Source organism: Helianthus annuus, chromosome 16 (genome assembly GCF_002127325.2).
Source record: "Helianthus annuus cultivar XRQ/B chromosome 16, HanXRQr2.0-SUNRISE, whole genome shotgun sequence".
Taxonomy (NCBI): domain Eukaryota; kingdom Viridiplantae; phylum Streptophyta; class Magnoliopsida; order Asterales; family Asteraceae; genus Helianthus; species Helianthus annuus.
In genome coordinates this window covers 159,002,299-159,019,227 of record NC_035448.2, presented here as the reverse complement: position 1 = coordinate 159,019,227, position 16,929 = coordinate 159,002,299, and the positions used below count along the sequence as shown (strand labels likewise).

General features: G+C 37.3%; 2 protein-coding genes across 3 annotated transcripts; one reads left to right on the top strand and one right to left on the bottom strand.

The window, feature by feature from the left end:
• The first annotated feature begins 1,433 nt into the window (after positions 1-1,433).
• Positions 1,434-8,540, top strand: LOC110917246 (protein NRT1/ PTR FAMILY 7.3). Of its 2 annotated transcripts, none has more exons than XM_022161836.2 (5): positions 1,434-1,546; positions 5,553-5,667; positions 5,770-5,987; positions 6,748-7,304; positions 7,622-8,540. In XM_022161836.2, the coding sequence occupies exons 1-5, from the start codon at positions 1,469-1,471 to the stop codon at positions 8,451-8,453; spliced, it is 1,800 nt and encodes a 599-aa protein (XP_022017528.1). In that variant the 5' UTR covers positions 1,434-1,468; the 3' UTR covers positions 8,454-8,540. The 2 variants fall into 2 exon arrangements, with proteins under 2 accessions (XP_022017528.1, XP_035841781.1); XM_035985888.1 differs by having other exon boundaries at positions 5,770-6,035.
• A 609-nt stretch (positions 8,541-9,149) lies between these two features.
• LOC110915658 (arginase 1, mitochondrial) lies at positions 9,150-13,730 on the bottom strand. Its single transcript, XM_022160388.2, has 7 exons — positions 13,542-13,730; positions 13,039-13,221; positions 12,739-12,898; positions 12,203-12,336; positions 11,876-12,085; positions 10,429-10,539; positions 9,150-9,612 (listed from the first exon to the last, which is right to left on the bottom strand). The coding sequence occupies exons 2-7, from the start codon at positions 13,177-13,179 to the stop codon at positions 9,352-9,354; spliced, it is 1,017 nt and encodes a 338-aa protein (XP_022016080.1). The 5' UTR covers positions 13,180-13,221; positions 13,542-13,730; the 3' UTR covers positions 9,150-9,351.
• Between the last annotated feature and the right edge of the window lie 3,199 nt (positions 13,731-16,929).

The following is a 16,929-nucleotide window of genomic DNA, read 5'->3' as shown; positions in this document are numbered from 1 at the left end:
GACACTTGGTGAAGTGGTAAACTATTTAAAAAAAAATGTGTGATTGGTTGAGATTGGAATGGACCTCACCCCACACACCCCCTCTCTCCTATCCTCCCTCCCCGCATTGACACGCCATCACCGAACAAACAAGTCAAAATTGGTAAACTTCTTGCTGGCGGTGGTTTACCGCGTCGGTAAACTGGTTTACCGAGTTTTGCCGATCACCACTCCAAATACCCTAAGTTTAAATTGGTTTCGAATATTTTATTTTTCACACTAAGTAGCAAATTAAATTTGTTATGTCAACGTCAATCAGAGGCAAACCTATGGCATAACTATGGGTGTCGTCCTCCATGAAAAAAAAATAATGTTATTTATAAACTAAAATCCTAATTGCCCTCATAAAATTTTAGTTAACCCTTCCGATCGTCTCCCAAGAACAAAAAAGTCATGGGATTGTCACAGACGTCGATCAAAAGTCTATCTGAAGTGTGTATAACTTTTGCTAAATCTTTATTAATAGTTTGTGTGTGTATGTATATATAATTAAATAACCAATTATAAGGTTGTAAACGAACCAAACGTTCAGCGAACAGGTAGTGAACCATTCGGCGGGAAGTTCGTTTATGTTCGTTCATTTAATAAACGAACCATGAGCAAGAAATTTTGTTCGATTAGTTAAATGAACGAACATGAACAGAGGTCTCGTTCGTGAACTTTCGTTCATTTTATATGCGTTCGATTATGGTCGTATGTTTGTTTTAATTAAAGTCTTTTGTACTTTCATATATTTTATCTATACTTTTTATATTATTAAACTTTTATTTATTTTATTACCATAACAGTTAAACTAGAAAACCTAATTTTACTTTGTTTATGTACAATTTCCTTTTCCTTTCTCATTATTTACATCGACGAATACGGTCGACCTCCATTCCACAATAAGGGATTTAAGTTCCAGTGCTACTCTATGGGCCATCCACCTTTATCCTTCGTCGCGTTGGCCAAATTTATTTGTGTTCGTGAACTGTTCGTGAACACTCTCATTTTCTTAATGAACGAACACGAACATAAAATCTCGTTCGATAAGTGTTCATGAATCTTTCATGAATACATTTATTTCCTTAACGAACGAACACGAACAAGGCCTTATTCGTGTTCGTTCGGTTCGTTTACATCCCTATAACCAAATGATATCTCAAAATTACATTACACTATACATACAATTCAACTATTGTACATATATTTTGTACGGTGATCGGCCATACAAGACAAATATTATAAGAGATAATTTATCAATGTGAGAACATCTTTATTCATCAGTCGTCATATAAATGATGTAAATCAATAGAATGTTTCAAATCACTTTAATATTTTTAATAATAAATTAAATATTATATATTATATAACATATACAATATGCATCCACCATGCATATATATGGAGTGAGTCCCTGTAAACCCTTTAGGTCTTCTTTCACACTAAAATGGAGTCAAGAAAAGAATCCAGTCAACCTTCAACAACAGATCATCTTCCAATCTTATGCAACAATGATAATTTGCAGGTACCTTTGTCAACTTATATTTCAATAAATATATATAGATAAATAAACCACACACATATGTGTAATTTGATATCTTTCATGTTGTGACTTTTGCAAATGCCATTTTGAAGAAACTTTGTGTTTCTTGATTTTTTTTACACAGAAGAAGATAATTTTGCTTGTGATAAAATCTTACCAATTAAGAAACTTTTAAATGAAAATATTACCATTTGAAAAAGTGTTTGTAGTTTTGTTTGTTATTTTTATCTCATTTTCGTTTATTTAAATCTAGTTGCTTCAAATTTCAATTCCTTTAAGGAATTTTAATTTCTTTACAAACATTATGCAGTTAAATGTTTTTTTAAACTAATATGAATTTCAAGTCTATTTGCATATTTATTATTATATTTTTTTGCAATATTTTATTTCTATATAGTATTATTATTGTCATGTGTTTTAGATATTTAAGTAGTAAAAGATGACAATTATCAACTAAATAACATGCTTACTTTATTACTATAATTCTTTATGGAGCACATTGAGTGTATCTAGAAAGTTATAGCCATTGAAACAAGCTTTAATTGTTGTTTAGTGATAGAAAGGTAAGATAATCTTATTAAGCATCTTTGAAAAAAAAAATATTCATGATTTTGTTCCTTGGCTTAATAGGAAAAGATATACATACAAAAAATATAAAATCCAGGGGTAAAATTTGTTTACTTCACGAACTATTTTTTTTTTTTTTTTTTTTTTTTTTTGTAAAGAAACTTTCATTAAACGGCAAAAAAGACTCGTCTCCAAGAAGGAGACCGAGCCGCCCCGAAACACTTACATCAAGTTAAAATTACACCACGAAACCCAATCACAATGACTATCTTTATGTCTACATTTATACCACAAATAAACGCACGCTTTCACCTCCGCAATAATATCCGCCACTTTAGGATCGATACCTCTAAATACCATATCATTTCGAGCTCTCCATATACTCCAACAAGCTATGATCATTCACGAACTAATGTTCAGAGCAAAATTATTTATTAACTACAATAATTAAACATGTTGACCAGTAATTAGCATTCTTTTTGTGAAAATATTGAGTTTATTATAGTAATTTTTTTTTTTTTTTGTGAATATATTAAGTTATAGGACCCGGTTATACATGTCTAATACTCAAATATCAGATACGTGAAATATATAGTTTACGTTTAGCTAATTCATAAATGAGTTAGTTGTGGTAAATATTGACATGAGTATCACATGTCTATATAAACTTATAATGTTTAAATTAACTTTTTTTTTAAATAAAATGTTGTTAGTATTATTGTTATTGTTGCTGTTGCATCGTCAACCTGAACCGTCGAACCGACTATAACTTTTGGAGCTTTATGCTAGTTTTTAGTTCAACCACTTATTACATGAAGACATATGTAAACTATATATACAAATAATATATTTATAAAACCCCTTGTTACCTACAAAGGAAGACGTATGTAAACTATAAGTAAAAGAGTATGTAAACTATAAGTAAAGAGTACTCTACAATATTGCTTATCGTACATTACGTACACTTCAATCTCAGCCGTCAGATCATCTTCCCGCATTTTAAAATCGCATGTTGTTTTTTTATAACAATTTCGCATGTGATAATTTTTGATGAATTCGCATGTTGTTTTTTTCTACCAATTTCGCATGTGATAATTTTGATGAAATAGCATGTTGTTTTTTTATAACAATTTCGCATGTGATAATTTTTGATGAATTCGCATATTGTTTTTTGTACCAATTTCGCATGTGATAATTTTGATGAAATAGAATGTTGTTTTTTTGTAACAATTTCGTATGTGGTAATTTTGATGAAATCGCATGTTAAAAAACCAACATGCGAAATTGTTAAAAAAAACATGCGAATTCAATGCGGGAAGATGATCGGACGGCTGAGATTGTAGCGTACGTAATGTACGATAAGGGCATTTGTACGTTAACCTAACCCGTAAACTATATATACAATTAATCTAACTTATAATAAAAGACTCCAAATAATGCCACATGGCATTCTCTCCTTCAACCTCATAAATTTTATTTATATTTGTTTACTCATTTCTTTTCATATTAATATTAATTAATAACCATATAAAGATATAACTTATTTTTATCCTTATCTTTATCTAAAATTAATAAATAACATCAATTTTGCAATTTAGACCTTTAGTTTTTTTACTTTTAACACAAAGTTTTTCATCTTTTACAATTTAATCCCAACTCTTTTTTATTTTCAATTTTGGTCCACAATACTTTTTCATCTTTCCCAAGTTTTTTGTTTCATTCTAAATTTTGTGAGTTAATGCACCGCAACGTGCGTGTGAGGTTCAACATTTTCGTATATTTTTTTCCCGTTTGACTGGCCCGTCGTGACACATCTATTTTTCTGCGTTTGACAAGTTCGTCCAACACGTGGGTCCTGGATGGACTTAGTTATTTTTTTTTCTATGTTTTACGTTTCGGTTTAATTTCTCAGCAACGAGCGTGAGTGTTTCAAATATTTTATGTCTGCTTTTCGCTCGGCGTTATTTTTTTTCCCGTTTTTATTTATTTTGTTTTTGCGAGCTTTTCCGGTGTTGGTGGTCGCTGATAATGGTATAGTATTGCTAATACTTAACACAGTTTTATGACAACCGCTGCAACGCGGGGCTTAATACTAGTATATTTACAAAATAGTAAGAGTCCACAAACAAACATATTAACTCGACCACTTGTCTTCTTTGGCATGAAACATGATGAAGATTTGCAAGTCTTGATATTGAATTATTTTGTATACCCAAGATGGGACATAATTATAATTATAATTATTTGAAAACACTTTTAAATATTATCCTAAAAAGTTAGCTTTGGATTTGATTTTGATTATATATTGACATATCCAAGTGATGCCTAAATTCTACCCACATCATTATTTTCACTTGTATAAAATAGATAACATATCATGATTTAAGTTATCTATTTAATAGTTATAGTAACAAATTGAGGAAAAAAAAAACATAACTCCTTACATTTCTAATGGCGAATTCTCATTTTTCTGAATCTAGCTAGTAAAACTTCAATAATTATTTTTTTAATATATAAATGTACTTATTTTACAAAAGGAATAATAAGTGTATGATAAAAAGGAATTGTTTATTAATAAAATAAAACTGATTGTATCCTTAAAAAATCTAATGGTCATTATTCATTAACGTTTGGTAATACTAATTACTAGTCGATTGAATTTGACCCAAGAAAAGTAAGAGGAAAAGTGAACTCAAATTATTTCTCGAGTCTCACACCAAAAAAGATATATACTTTCAACCAACACCATCATCCTCATTTCTAGTTTTTAAATAATTTCAAGATTTCTTTCAAATAAAATATAATTTAATTAAATGGTTCACGGCTTTCAAAAGCAAATTATTCACATGATGAATAGGAATTATGCTATTGCAATCTTTTTCTCATTTGTATTTCTATCAATAATATCACATCATATATATGAGAACTAAATTTGACTCAAATATCTTGAATGTCACAAACAATTTTTAAACATAAGTTATTAAACAATTGTAATCTACTTTTTTTTATCCGCAAAAGTTCGTTCATTCATCACCAAGAAGATAAATTTGTAATCTACAAAACCGTCCAAATATAGTTGGTTAGTTGTTGGTTAGTTCGGTTTTAACAGATTGACGGTTCAATGCTACAGTTCATGACTTTGAACAGATCATTTAGCCTTTACTATTTATATATATATATTTTTTTCATTTTTGGAATATACTTTTATGTATTGTATATGTTAATGAACCATTGAAAATTATTTTTGGAAACCGTAGTTAGCTGTTCAGTCTAAAATTTTCTTTAAGACATGGTTAACTAGACCATGAACAGTTGAACACCCCTTGAATCAAGCATGACATAACCTCGATAAAATATTAGATTTCTTGGCTTGTTTTTTAGTAGCATTTATTAATTATAACCGATAAATTATACCGTGTAGAACGTTAAAAACATGCTTTTAGATGAATGCACTAGAGACGGCTCGTTAGATTGGCATGGAAAACCAGCGGTGAAGAGAAAAACCGGCGGATGGAAATCCGGCATGCTCTTGCTTGGTATGTTTGTGCATGTCTTTTGGTTAAAAAAAACGTGTATATAACCGCGAACACGAATTGGTAAATTCATTATGCATGATTATGGTGTTTGGTTTAATGCAGTGAATGAAGGATTAGCAACACTTGCATTCACAGGAGTAGAAGTGAATATGGTTTTGTTTTCAAAATCTGTGTTGAGACAGTCAAATGCAGAAGCAGCCAACATGTTTAGCACTTGGATGGGCAGTGTTTACTTGTTCTCTCTTTTGGGTGCCTTTATTAGTGACTCTTATTTGGGAAGATATCTCACTTGTGTTGTCTTTCAGGTTATTTTGACCATGGTAAGTCAACCCTTTTCCGGCCCGATTTCTCCTTACCATTCTCTAGAGGTGACAATTTTGACCCATTTACTTATAAACAGACGTTGTTAAAACGGGAACACAAAAAGAGTAGTTTAATGCATACAACATTCTAGATCGTTTTACACAAAGATTTATATTTATAACTTTCTCTACAAACTGAAAAAATAAGTGCTCGCGGCTCAACCCAGCCCAGCCCAACCCGGCCCATTTATCTCTTTCTAGAAAAGACCCATTTCAACCCGAACAAATTTAGTAGGGGCTTGCTTTAGGGGTGTTCAAAAGTATCTGTATCCGAAAATCCGATCCGAAATATCCGATATCCGAATCCGAAATATCCGAAAAATCGGATATTTCGGATATCCGAAATATCCGAAAATTTAATTTTCATTTTTTTTCGATATCCGAAGTATCCGAAAATATCCGAAATATCCGAAAAATATCCGAAAACTTATATTCGGATATCCGAAACTATCCAAAATATCCGTTTCCGAATAAGAAAAAAATAATAAAAAATAAAAATTAAATAAAAAGTTGGATTTTCGGATATCCGATTCACTATCCGAATCCGTATCCGAAATTTCGGATACGGATTCGGATAGTGAAATCTGGTATCCGAAAATTTCGGATATCCGAAATTCGGATATCTGAATTTTCGGATATCTGGTTTTGAACACCCTAGCTTGCTTAACTCTAAACCATGTTTCTAACATCAACTTTTTTTTTTATCTTTTCATCACAGGGTTTGGTTGCATTGTCACTAACAACTCAAACTTTTATGTTAAAATCCAAAGGTTGTGGTAGAATAGGAGAGTTATGTGATGCTCATTCACCGATCGAAATAGCAATATTCTACGTATCAATTTACTTAATCGCCCTTGGAAACGGTGGTGCTGAGCCTGCACTAGCCACATTTGGTGCTGACCAGTTTGATGAAGAAGATCCTGAAGAAAAACAAGCAAAAACAACGTTCTTGAGCTACTTCTACGTCGCGTTAAACCTTGGTTCTTTGATCTCGGAGACAATATTAGTTTATATTGAAACAATGGGAGAGTATGTGTTAGCCTTTTGGATATCTAGTTTATGTGGTTTCATTGCATTGATCGCGATAGTGAGCGGGAGTTTTAGATACCGACATTTTAAGCCTTCGGGTAATCCTATCTCGCGGTTTTCTCAAGTTATTGTGGCTTCTGTGAGGAAAATTAAGCTTCAGTTACCCTCTAATGGAGATGGGTTGTATGAAGATTTTACAAGAAATGATAGTGGAACAAGGAGGATATATCACACTAATGACTTCAAGTAAGTTGTACTTCACATATACTTTTTTTTTTGAAAGATATAGCGGAAGGGCAATATGGTAATATTGGGTTATGTTCGATCTCAAACGAGTCAAATCAGAAACGTACAACCCTCTAAATCATTTTATTCAAAGATTCATATTTATAAGACTCTTTTGTTAATCATAACTAAAGCATCAAGTATTTATAACTACTTAAAATGAAGAAAAACATTTTTGGGTCAACCCAACCCGATCCAACGTGTTTTGACCTGTGCTAAAAGTATGACCATTATGACCCGAACCCACTTTGACCCGCATGACGCTTGTGTTATTACAGGTTTTTTGATCGTGCATCGATCATGACCCCAGATGATGGCGAAAATCCACACCCGTGGAGACTATGCACCGTCACGCAAGTCGAAGAAGTAAAATGTGTCCTAAGACTACTCCCAATATGGTTATGCACCATATTATCATCAGTAGTATTCATCCAAATGATTTCACTTTTTGTCGAACAAGGTGCAGCCATGAACCGAAAAATCTCCAACTTCCACATCCCACCCGCAAGCATGACGGTTTTCGACATAATAAGCACATCAGTTTTCATCATCTGCTATGACAAACTCATTCTCCCACTATACGTCAAATTAACCAAAACGAAGCCCAACCCGCCAAGCGAGCTGCAACGAATGGGGATCGGGCTTGCTATTGCGACAGCAGCGATCATCACAGCAGGTGTAGTGGAACATCACAGGCTAAAATATGCAAGTGAAGGCCCAAAAGAAACAAGCTCTTTAAGCATATTTTGGCAAACACCTCAGTATGTGTTGGTGGGAATAGCTGAAGCTTTTACTTATGTGGCCCAATGGGAGTTTTTTGCGGCCCAAGTTCCTGATAAGTTGAAAAGTATTGGGCTTGGATTGTCTATGTGTTCTTCAGCTATGGGGAGTTACACCAGCAGTATTATACTGTCGGTCGTTATGAAGATTACGTCGAAAAACGGGAAGCCCGGGTGGGTCCCGGCGAACTTGAATGACGGGCATTTGGATCGGTTTTTCTTTCTGTGTGCAGCGTTGACTGCTCTTAATCTTGTGTTTTTTATTTCTTGTGCTAAGAAGTATAAGAATATAGTTGTGGAGAGAAGAGATGAAGCTAGGGACATGAGTTAAGTGGTTATGGTACTTTATGCAGTAAGAAACAAAAGTGACAGAAATATATAAGTTTTATTATATATATGATGCCTTGTGTTTGATCAAGTTTAATTTTTTTAGCATTAACATGTAGGAAAGAAACTTATGCGGGTGTGATCCAATATTTTCGAGTGTCTGAAATTAATCAACGAAGTTAACTTTATCGTCAAAACTAAAATGACCAAAAAAAAACTAATTTTAAAAGTGAATTATAAGATGAAACATAAAGGTTGATTTGTGCAATTTTTAATTTGAGTAAAATGCACGAATAGTCCTTGTGGTTTGCTAAAATTTCACCTTTAGTCCCAAACTTTTCAGAATTACACTCTTAGTCCCTGTGGTTTGACAAGTTGTTACACGGATAATCTCTAAAGCGGATATAGGTTACTCGGATAGTCCCTGTGGTTTGACAAGTTGTTACTCGGATAGCCCTTGTCATTTCACACCCACTTAACCAGAAAAACTAACCTCTATCCGTTGTGGGGACTATCCGAGTAATAACTTGTCAAACCACAGGGACTAAGAGTGTAATTTTGAAAAGTTGGGGACTAAAAGTGAAATTTCACCAAACCACAGGGACTATCCGTGCATTTTACTCTAACTAATAATTTTTGTGTTGAGACCTATTTGACCCTGTTAGATATCATTCATAACCAAATCAGTCAAACAAGCATAAAAAGTAAAACATACTTTGCACTATACCTATTAACCTGAGTTCTTCAGATATCTTTCAATCAAGAAATAAACCAACAGAACAATCCGGTTCAAACTACATACATGTTTATTGAACAACATCTTGACTACAAGACATTTGGTGACACACCAACAAAACCGGCTCATCAGATGTTCCACGGGTTTGAAATCTTTTTATTTTTTTTTATTTTGATATTTTAGCAGTCAGCTCTCTTACCAGTTTAGCAGCAACCATGGCGGTCATACCATCAACAGTATCACGCTGTGGATTAAACTCGACCACATCGGCAGCAACCACATCGGCTTGAAGATTGTGGAGAATGTTGAGAACGTCTCTGAACGAGAGACCACCTGGCTCGATATGGGAAACACCAGGAGCAAATGCAGGGTCAAGACAGTCAACGTCTATTGATATATACACTCCCTTAACACCCTCTCCAAGTTTCTGAAATAATAACAATTTACAAATCTGAATTAGGTGAATATTAATTGCAAATATAAATGTTAACGAGCTCCGGTCAAAAGTAGAGGTGGTAAGATGGGCGGTTTGGGTAACATGCTGATATGGGTCGTGGTCAAACACGTAAGTTAGGTTGGGTTGACCGTTGACCCACAAAACAGCTTTTTTGTCCCTTTTTAAGATATATTTTATTAATAATTTAAGTGCTAACTACATTAACAAAACAAAATTATTCCACTAATAATCTAAATCTTTTAAAAGAAACCTTTTCATTAAAAATAATGTCTGCCCACTTTCAACCTGTTTGACCCGTTCCCCTTCAACCTGATTCTTTTATTTGACCCGTTTGATAATGTCATCATCATCATCATCATCATACTCAGTAAATCCCACAATAGCAAAGCTAAGGTAGGGTCTGAGGAGGGCAGATGTAGACAGCCTTACCTCTACCCCGTAGGAATAGAGAGGCGGCTTCCAGTGAGACCCCCGGCTCGATTGTAGTTTTGTATCAAGCCTTGGACCTAAGACACATAACACTCAAACAATCGGGACAAAGACTGATTGGTGCATGTACCCCCGTGTCTTTCAGCTATCAACGTCACCACATGATGCATGATTAACCATCCGCCGCTTTTAACGTCATTTTCACGAAATTAGTAAAATAACGTTAAAGTTAGTACCATTTCACTTTTGCCCCCCGAGCGCCCACACATATATACATTATATGTGCACACCGCAAACGGGGCATACATGGTGACAGCAACAACACACACACATATAAGAGATGGCGGAGAGATATACCAGATTCTCCAGAAAGTGGCGATCTTTTGAAAACGTGCGCATTTCATATTGTTCAACTCCGAATCTTTTTCCTTGTTCACGTCCTTCACTTGTTATTGATCGAATGCCAACCTGAAGGGAAGGAGAATTAATAAGCTCCATGTTATCGAAATAGCATAAAATGCAAACCAGAAGATATACAAATAATGATCAGAAAATGCCACTTAATTGTCTCAGTTGTTTGTTAAAACGGAAAACAAGTGAAAACGAACAAACTTTTATAGTAATCTACAAGCTAGATGTTATACTTTAGGCCTGACAAAATAAACCCGAACAATCCATTTTGGGTCCATTTTCGACTCTTGCTAACCTCATTTTGGTTAGGTATCACCCTTTGTCTAGGTGGTAAATTTGGGCACGTCGGAAGGAGTGGGTAACGGGTCAAAATGGGTTATTTTGGTACAGGTCGGATCAACATGACCGGCAACACCTATGTTAAAAAAATCAACACCTTTTATCAACAATTAGCAACTAAAATATGACTACAAATTTTATATTATATCATTAGCACTCATTTTTTTAATAATATGATTTAGAAGGTTTGACGCAGTTAACCTACACTTTGGCAACTTTTGACCCAGTTCCTTTTTTAGCTAATTTTTATATTTACAGATTTGATCCGTTACAGATATAACATAACACAAATTAACTCACTCATAAGTAAATGGCATAAAGCTGCCACCTATCATTTTTCATCAACATCTGGGTCAAGCAGGGGCGGAACTAATGTAGAATGAGCCGTAGCACGGGCTACGACTCAACCCCGTATTCGTATTCGCAGTGTAATTTTTTTTCGGTTTTATAAGTAGCATACCCAAAAACATATACGAGGATACCCCTAAGAGAAAATTATGAAACTTGATATTATTCATTAAGCCCAAAACCTATTTAGTAACAAAGTCCAAATAGTTAGTTTTATGATAATTAAGCCCAAATTCTAATAACTAATAAAGCCCATATAATAGAATAAGTGATCTTGCGCGTTTTATGGTTGAAATGGGAACACATAGTTCTTATCCTTTGGTTTATCGGGTAGTGAAGCTAGCTTTGGTTTTACCGGTTGCAACCGCAACCGTTGAAAGATGTTTTTCGAAATTGAAGATTATCAAGACGGATTTACGCAATCGAATGGGCACGGAATTTTTGAACAATACCATGTTTGTGCGGTCGAAAAGGATTTTTTTCATAAAGTAAAAGACAAAGATGTGATGGAACGATTTCAAGCTATGATAAAAAAGAAGAGGTCAAATCTATTAGGTATTTGTTTACTTTATTTATTTATTGTTTTTTTTTAATATTGTATGATTGCACAGTAAAAAATTTTTTTGGGATACCCCTGATTTATTGGGCTAGTTCCGCCACTGGGGTCAAGTATTACAGAAAAATATGCACACTGAAAAGCTAGTACCTGCAACAGACGGCGAGCATAGCCCCCCTCCATAATACGGGCAAAAGAAGATGCATGTGAATACTTATTTCCTTCAAAACAACCATAGATATCAGGATGCGCATCAAGGTGTAGTACATCCACAGGTCCTCCAAGCTTCTCCGACACAGCTCTTACTACAGGATACGATATCGAATGATCACCCCCTAAAACTAACGGTCTCAATGGATCCTGTTAAAAAAGACCATTCACAAATTCGGAATAGTTTTTTTAGTAACATAATACAAATACAAGTTTACATCCATGTGAAAATCAGCATTATTGTTTTGTAATTTAGAGGTAACTTACTTCTTCCATCACTCGTTTGACAGACTCACTAATGATATTCATTAATCTGTCGTCGTCTATTCCGCAGTCTCGAAGCTCTTGAACAGGAACATCGCCAACGTCTGTTAATACCCTGGGGTCATCCAACTCCTTACCTGCATTCAACAACTTGATAAATAATTTGATTTATTTTCATACGGGTCAAAACAGGTCAGGCTGAGTTAACCTGGAACACTTTTTGTCCAAACAGTTCAAATTTGATTATAAATAGTCGGTGTATTAGAAAATTATTACAAAAACAATATTAATGTAAGGCTTGCATAAAGTGATTTACAATGTTAACTGCAAGTGACTTTGCGCGAGCTTCGGCCCATTTGGCCCCTTTCCTTTTGACTAAACCTTTCGTTTGGCCCATTTAATCCATTAAAGATAAAACATAACTCAAGTCGACCCATGAATGCTAAATGGGCCGAATTCGCAACGCTACGCTATAAACTATTGTAATACATCTATCTCGAAAAAGAAGAATAAAATAAAGACAACATGTTATCTCGTACCTTCCTCTGTAGTAGCATTTGTGCTTCCACACCATATGGCCTCTCGGATCCTCGGTGGAGCAAACGCTGGACCTTGAAGAAATGATGAATTATGTCCAAGAGGTACTCCAAGAAGAGATGATGAAGCTTTAGCACCACCCAACGCCCGCACTAGCTCTCCCTTCAAAAAATAAGTATTTTAATAAACAAATTACTATGGAAGCTAAAACTTATGCTACGATTACAATCGTAGATGGGGTTTATCTTGATCATTATTAAATTTAAAAAACAACCACTTTGAGAAACATGATGTATGCATACCTTAAGTTTGGCGCGCTCACGAATAAGAGTAAGAGAGGCCTCAACGACTCGACTCTGGCCCTTCTCTATCAAATTCTTTGGAACATTATTCAATGTGTGTAAATAATGAATTCCTCTTCTCCCAGCAGCTTTAATCATCATGTTTGTTAGATATCTTTTACAAGATATTAAACCTTTTTAAACCTGTAACAACATAAAACAAACCTCACAACTCACAACATAAATCAGAAATGCACAATTTCAGTCTTAAATGTTTAAAAATCGAAACTTTCCTTAGATTCAATCATATATTTATAACCTAAACACAATCATATACTACAAAACCTATAATAAACTGAACTTGTGCAAAACGCAATTAACAAAATTTGACACCAACCGAGGGCGTATTTGTTAAAAAAAAATAGAAGAGCAAATTTCTTGATTAAACGCATCGATTGATTCTATAAGATAATTACGTATGAAAACAGATTCTAAACGGAATTGTGGAAGATTTGTAGGGTTACCTTGAGAGAAATGAGATGAAGCAACACGTTAAAGTGAGAGTGATGATGATGAATCAAGGAAGATAATAAAGAAAGATGACGATTGATATGAAGATGATGATGATGATGATCGTGAGTGTGTTGTGATTGTTGTGGATTATCTCGTGTATATTATATTGGGACAATGGAATGTTGGGTACACTTTGGTTAACAATAATAATAAAATTGATTTAAGAATGATAAAAAAGATGAAACTTTAGGTCTTTCCTAATCAACAAGATACTCGTCACCAGTTCGATGCGGCGGAACCATCACATTACATTGCGATACTCGTTTTTTATAGTTTTCTTATTCATATAATATATTTATTGTAGGATTATTGTGATAAATATACATCAAAAGCAAAGTAATCGGATAATCCATTTCATTGTGTTGTACATGGTTCAATCGGTTCAGTTATTATCCTCAACCGAAGTCGAAACCAAAGTCATTGATTAATCTATTTTATTAACCAATTAGTTTTCGGTTAATCACTTCGGTTTATTCGGTTAGATTGACGGTTTTTGTTTTAGTTCATTTAATTTCAGTTAGTCTAAATAGTTTTTTCTTGCCATTTTAGTCCAAATAGTTATGTTTTTCGCCATTTTAGTCCCTCACTTTTGTCATTTTTTTTCCATTTCCGTCGACCACCACCACCTCCCACTGCCCACCCCATCACAATCTTCTTTCATCGCCGCCACCTGCATGCACCGTCACCACTCACCCACCCCACCACCATCACTACCCACCATTTCCACCACCACCGGCAACTTTTCAGCCACCCACGTCATTAACCAACATCACCGCCATCATCATAAAACCAACAACCACCGCCATCAGCTTCACTGTAAACCGGCACAACACCATCCCTGAAGGGGTATGGTCCCAAAACGACCATTACCCGCATCAAACAAACCCCTACCAGTAAGCAAACCGCACCCATGCGGTCACATCCTTCGAACCCATTCGGTTCGAAGATGAATAGCTTGACCCAAGTACGAAAGAAGATGAACATATCGATGCGGCTGGCACCGCATCATATGGCCATTTTCGTCACGACAAGGGAAGCAAGCAAATAGTCTCCACATACGATGATGCGGCCAACACCGCATCTCGCGTATTTCTTGATCACAAGTAGGAGACGCGGTAACTTCAGACGTTACCGCATGCAGCGATGCGGCTCGCACCGCACCCTGCATATCCAACAAGTGGACTGACACGCCAGGCAAGTGGCTGACACCACGAGGCAAGTGGCGCCGGCGACAGTCCCCTGTCAGAGCTATTAAAGCAATGGGCTGACGTGGCGTAACCCCCACGGCCGGCGAGACTGACACACCTGCAACGGTGCAGCTCGTCGTCAGCCCATCCATCAATCTCCTCCTTCACTCCTCGGCTATAAATACCGACCCCAAACCAGGTTTGAGGTATCTCTTCACAACTCTCTCACTACTACTATAATCTTGCTTTGCTTCCCAAGCAAACTACTGATTCTTACGCCGGAGAGTGGTAACAAGGAGCACCCCCCACCCCATCCTCCTTGTTACGAGTCACGGCTTGTTTCCTTGTGCAGGAGATCATCCACCGGTGACCCAGCCAGCGATCTCCGAGAGGAAGGGATTAACCCTTCTTGACGAGACCAGTGTGTTAACCCTGCCCGGTTAACCATTGTTTCATCATTGGCGCCCACCGCTACTCTTAGCACTTTTTAATCCATCCCTCTCCCTCTCAAGATCATGACTGATAACCAAAACACCAATGCGGATAACCCAAATCCCCCGGTAACAACAGGGGTCCACCCTTCGACCCCCCAACCCGGACACATTGGCACGTCCACCCAAAGGATCCCATCCTTTGCGTTCGGACACGACTTATCACAGGCCCCAACTGTGCTTCCACCAGGCGTGGACTTACACTCCTGGTACCAACAGCAGACTGATCTGCTGATAGCGGCTTACAACCGCGCTTGTACGGAAGCAAACGTACAAGCTGGGCCTACTCCAATACAACACACACCTGCCAACCGTATACTCCAATACGATGGCAGGTTACACTCACGTCCGGCCTCCAGAAGCCGACATGACGACCGTGGATCATCTTACTGTTCGATCCATACACTCAATGAGGACACTTCCTCATATGAGTCCCGCTCCAGAGGGCCAGTGCATACCCGCCTGGGCCCCTATGGGGAAGATAGGAGGCGGTCAGCCTCCAGGCGCGGCCCAGGCATCCAGAGCCGACTGGGCCCGCAACCCTACACGGAAGGGTACGGTCATACCGACCCTGACGATCAAACCTACCGCGGGGAGTCTCACGACACCAACAGCAGACCGGGGGGACGCAACTATGTTCCTCCCAGTCACCCCCGCACTACATACCTCAGGGCGGCAAAGCGCCCTGTGCACGAACCATACAGGCCAAGGGCCGCGGCCGAAAATTCAAAATTCGTCCCGCACATCGCCAACGCCGATATCACAACGACAAAATTCCCAGTCAACATTGGGAAATACAGTGGCTCGACCGACCCGGACGACCACATGAACATCTTCACAGGCGCAGGCGTCAATGGCAGGTGGGACGAACCCACCTGGTGCAATTTTTTCCCCCAGACCCTTATCGGTCTGGCCAGGGCATGGTTTGATTCTTTGCCAGTGGGATCACTGGATTCTTTCGAGGACTTGCGCGCCAAGTTCCTCGCCCACTTTAGCCAACAGCGACGCCACGAACGCGATTCGTTGGACGTCATGAACATCTGGCGAAGGGATGACGAATCGCTCGAGGCATTCGTCATCCGTTACAATAAAGAATGCCTAGAAATAGGCGACGTGGCGGACCAAATGGCGCGAAACCATTTTATTCGGGCCGTCAAAGACAGAGAGATGGTCATGACCATCTCTGGCAAGGAGGGTTTGCCTAAAAAATGGGAGGATGTCATGACCGCAGTCAAGACATACGCCCAGACACAGCGGTCGCTCGAACCGCACGTCAAAAAGGCAAAACCTCAAGCCGAAACATCCCACCAAGGGTCCAAACGTAACAACAAGCGAAACCGGGAGGCAGGAAATCGGGATATTACTAAACCCTATTTCCCGCAACCCAACACGTTTGACCCACAATGCTACAACCCGGCCCGAGACACTCGGGCACCAAGAAAAGAATCTCGGGACCGCAAATGGACCGAGATCAACCAGTCGCCAAGAGAGGTCCTCCTCGCGGACCCACAATTCTTGCGACCGGCCCAACCAATGAAGTCCAAGAAAAGTCAGGACCTCACACTATACTGTGAGTACCACAAGGACTCGGGCCACACCACCAACAACTGCATCAGTCTCCGGCTGGAGATTGAGCGGGCGTTGAAAGAGGGGAAACTGCA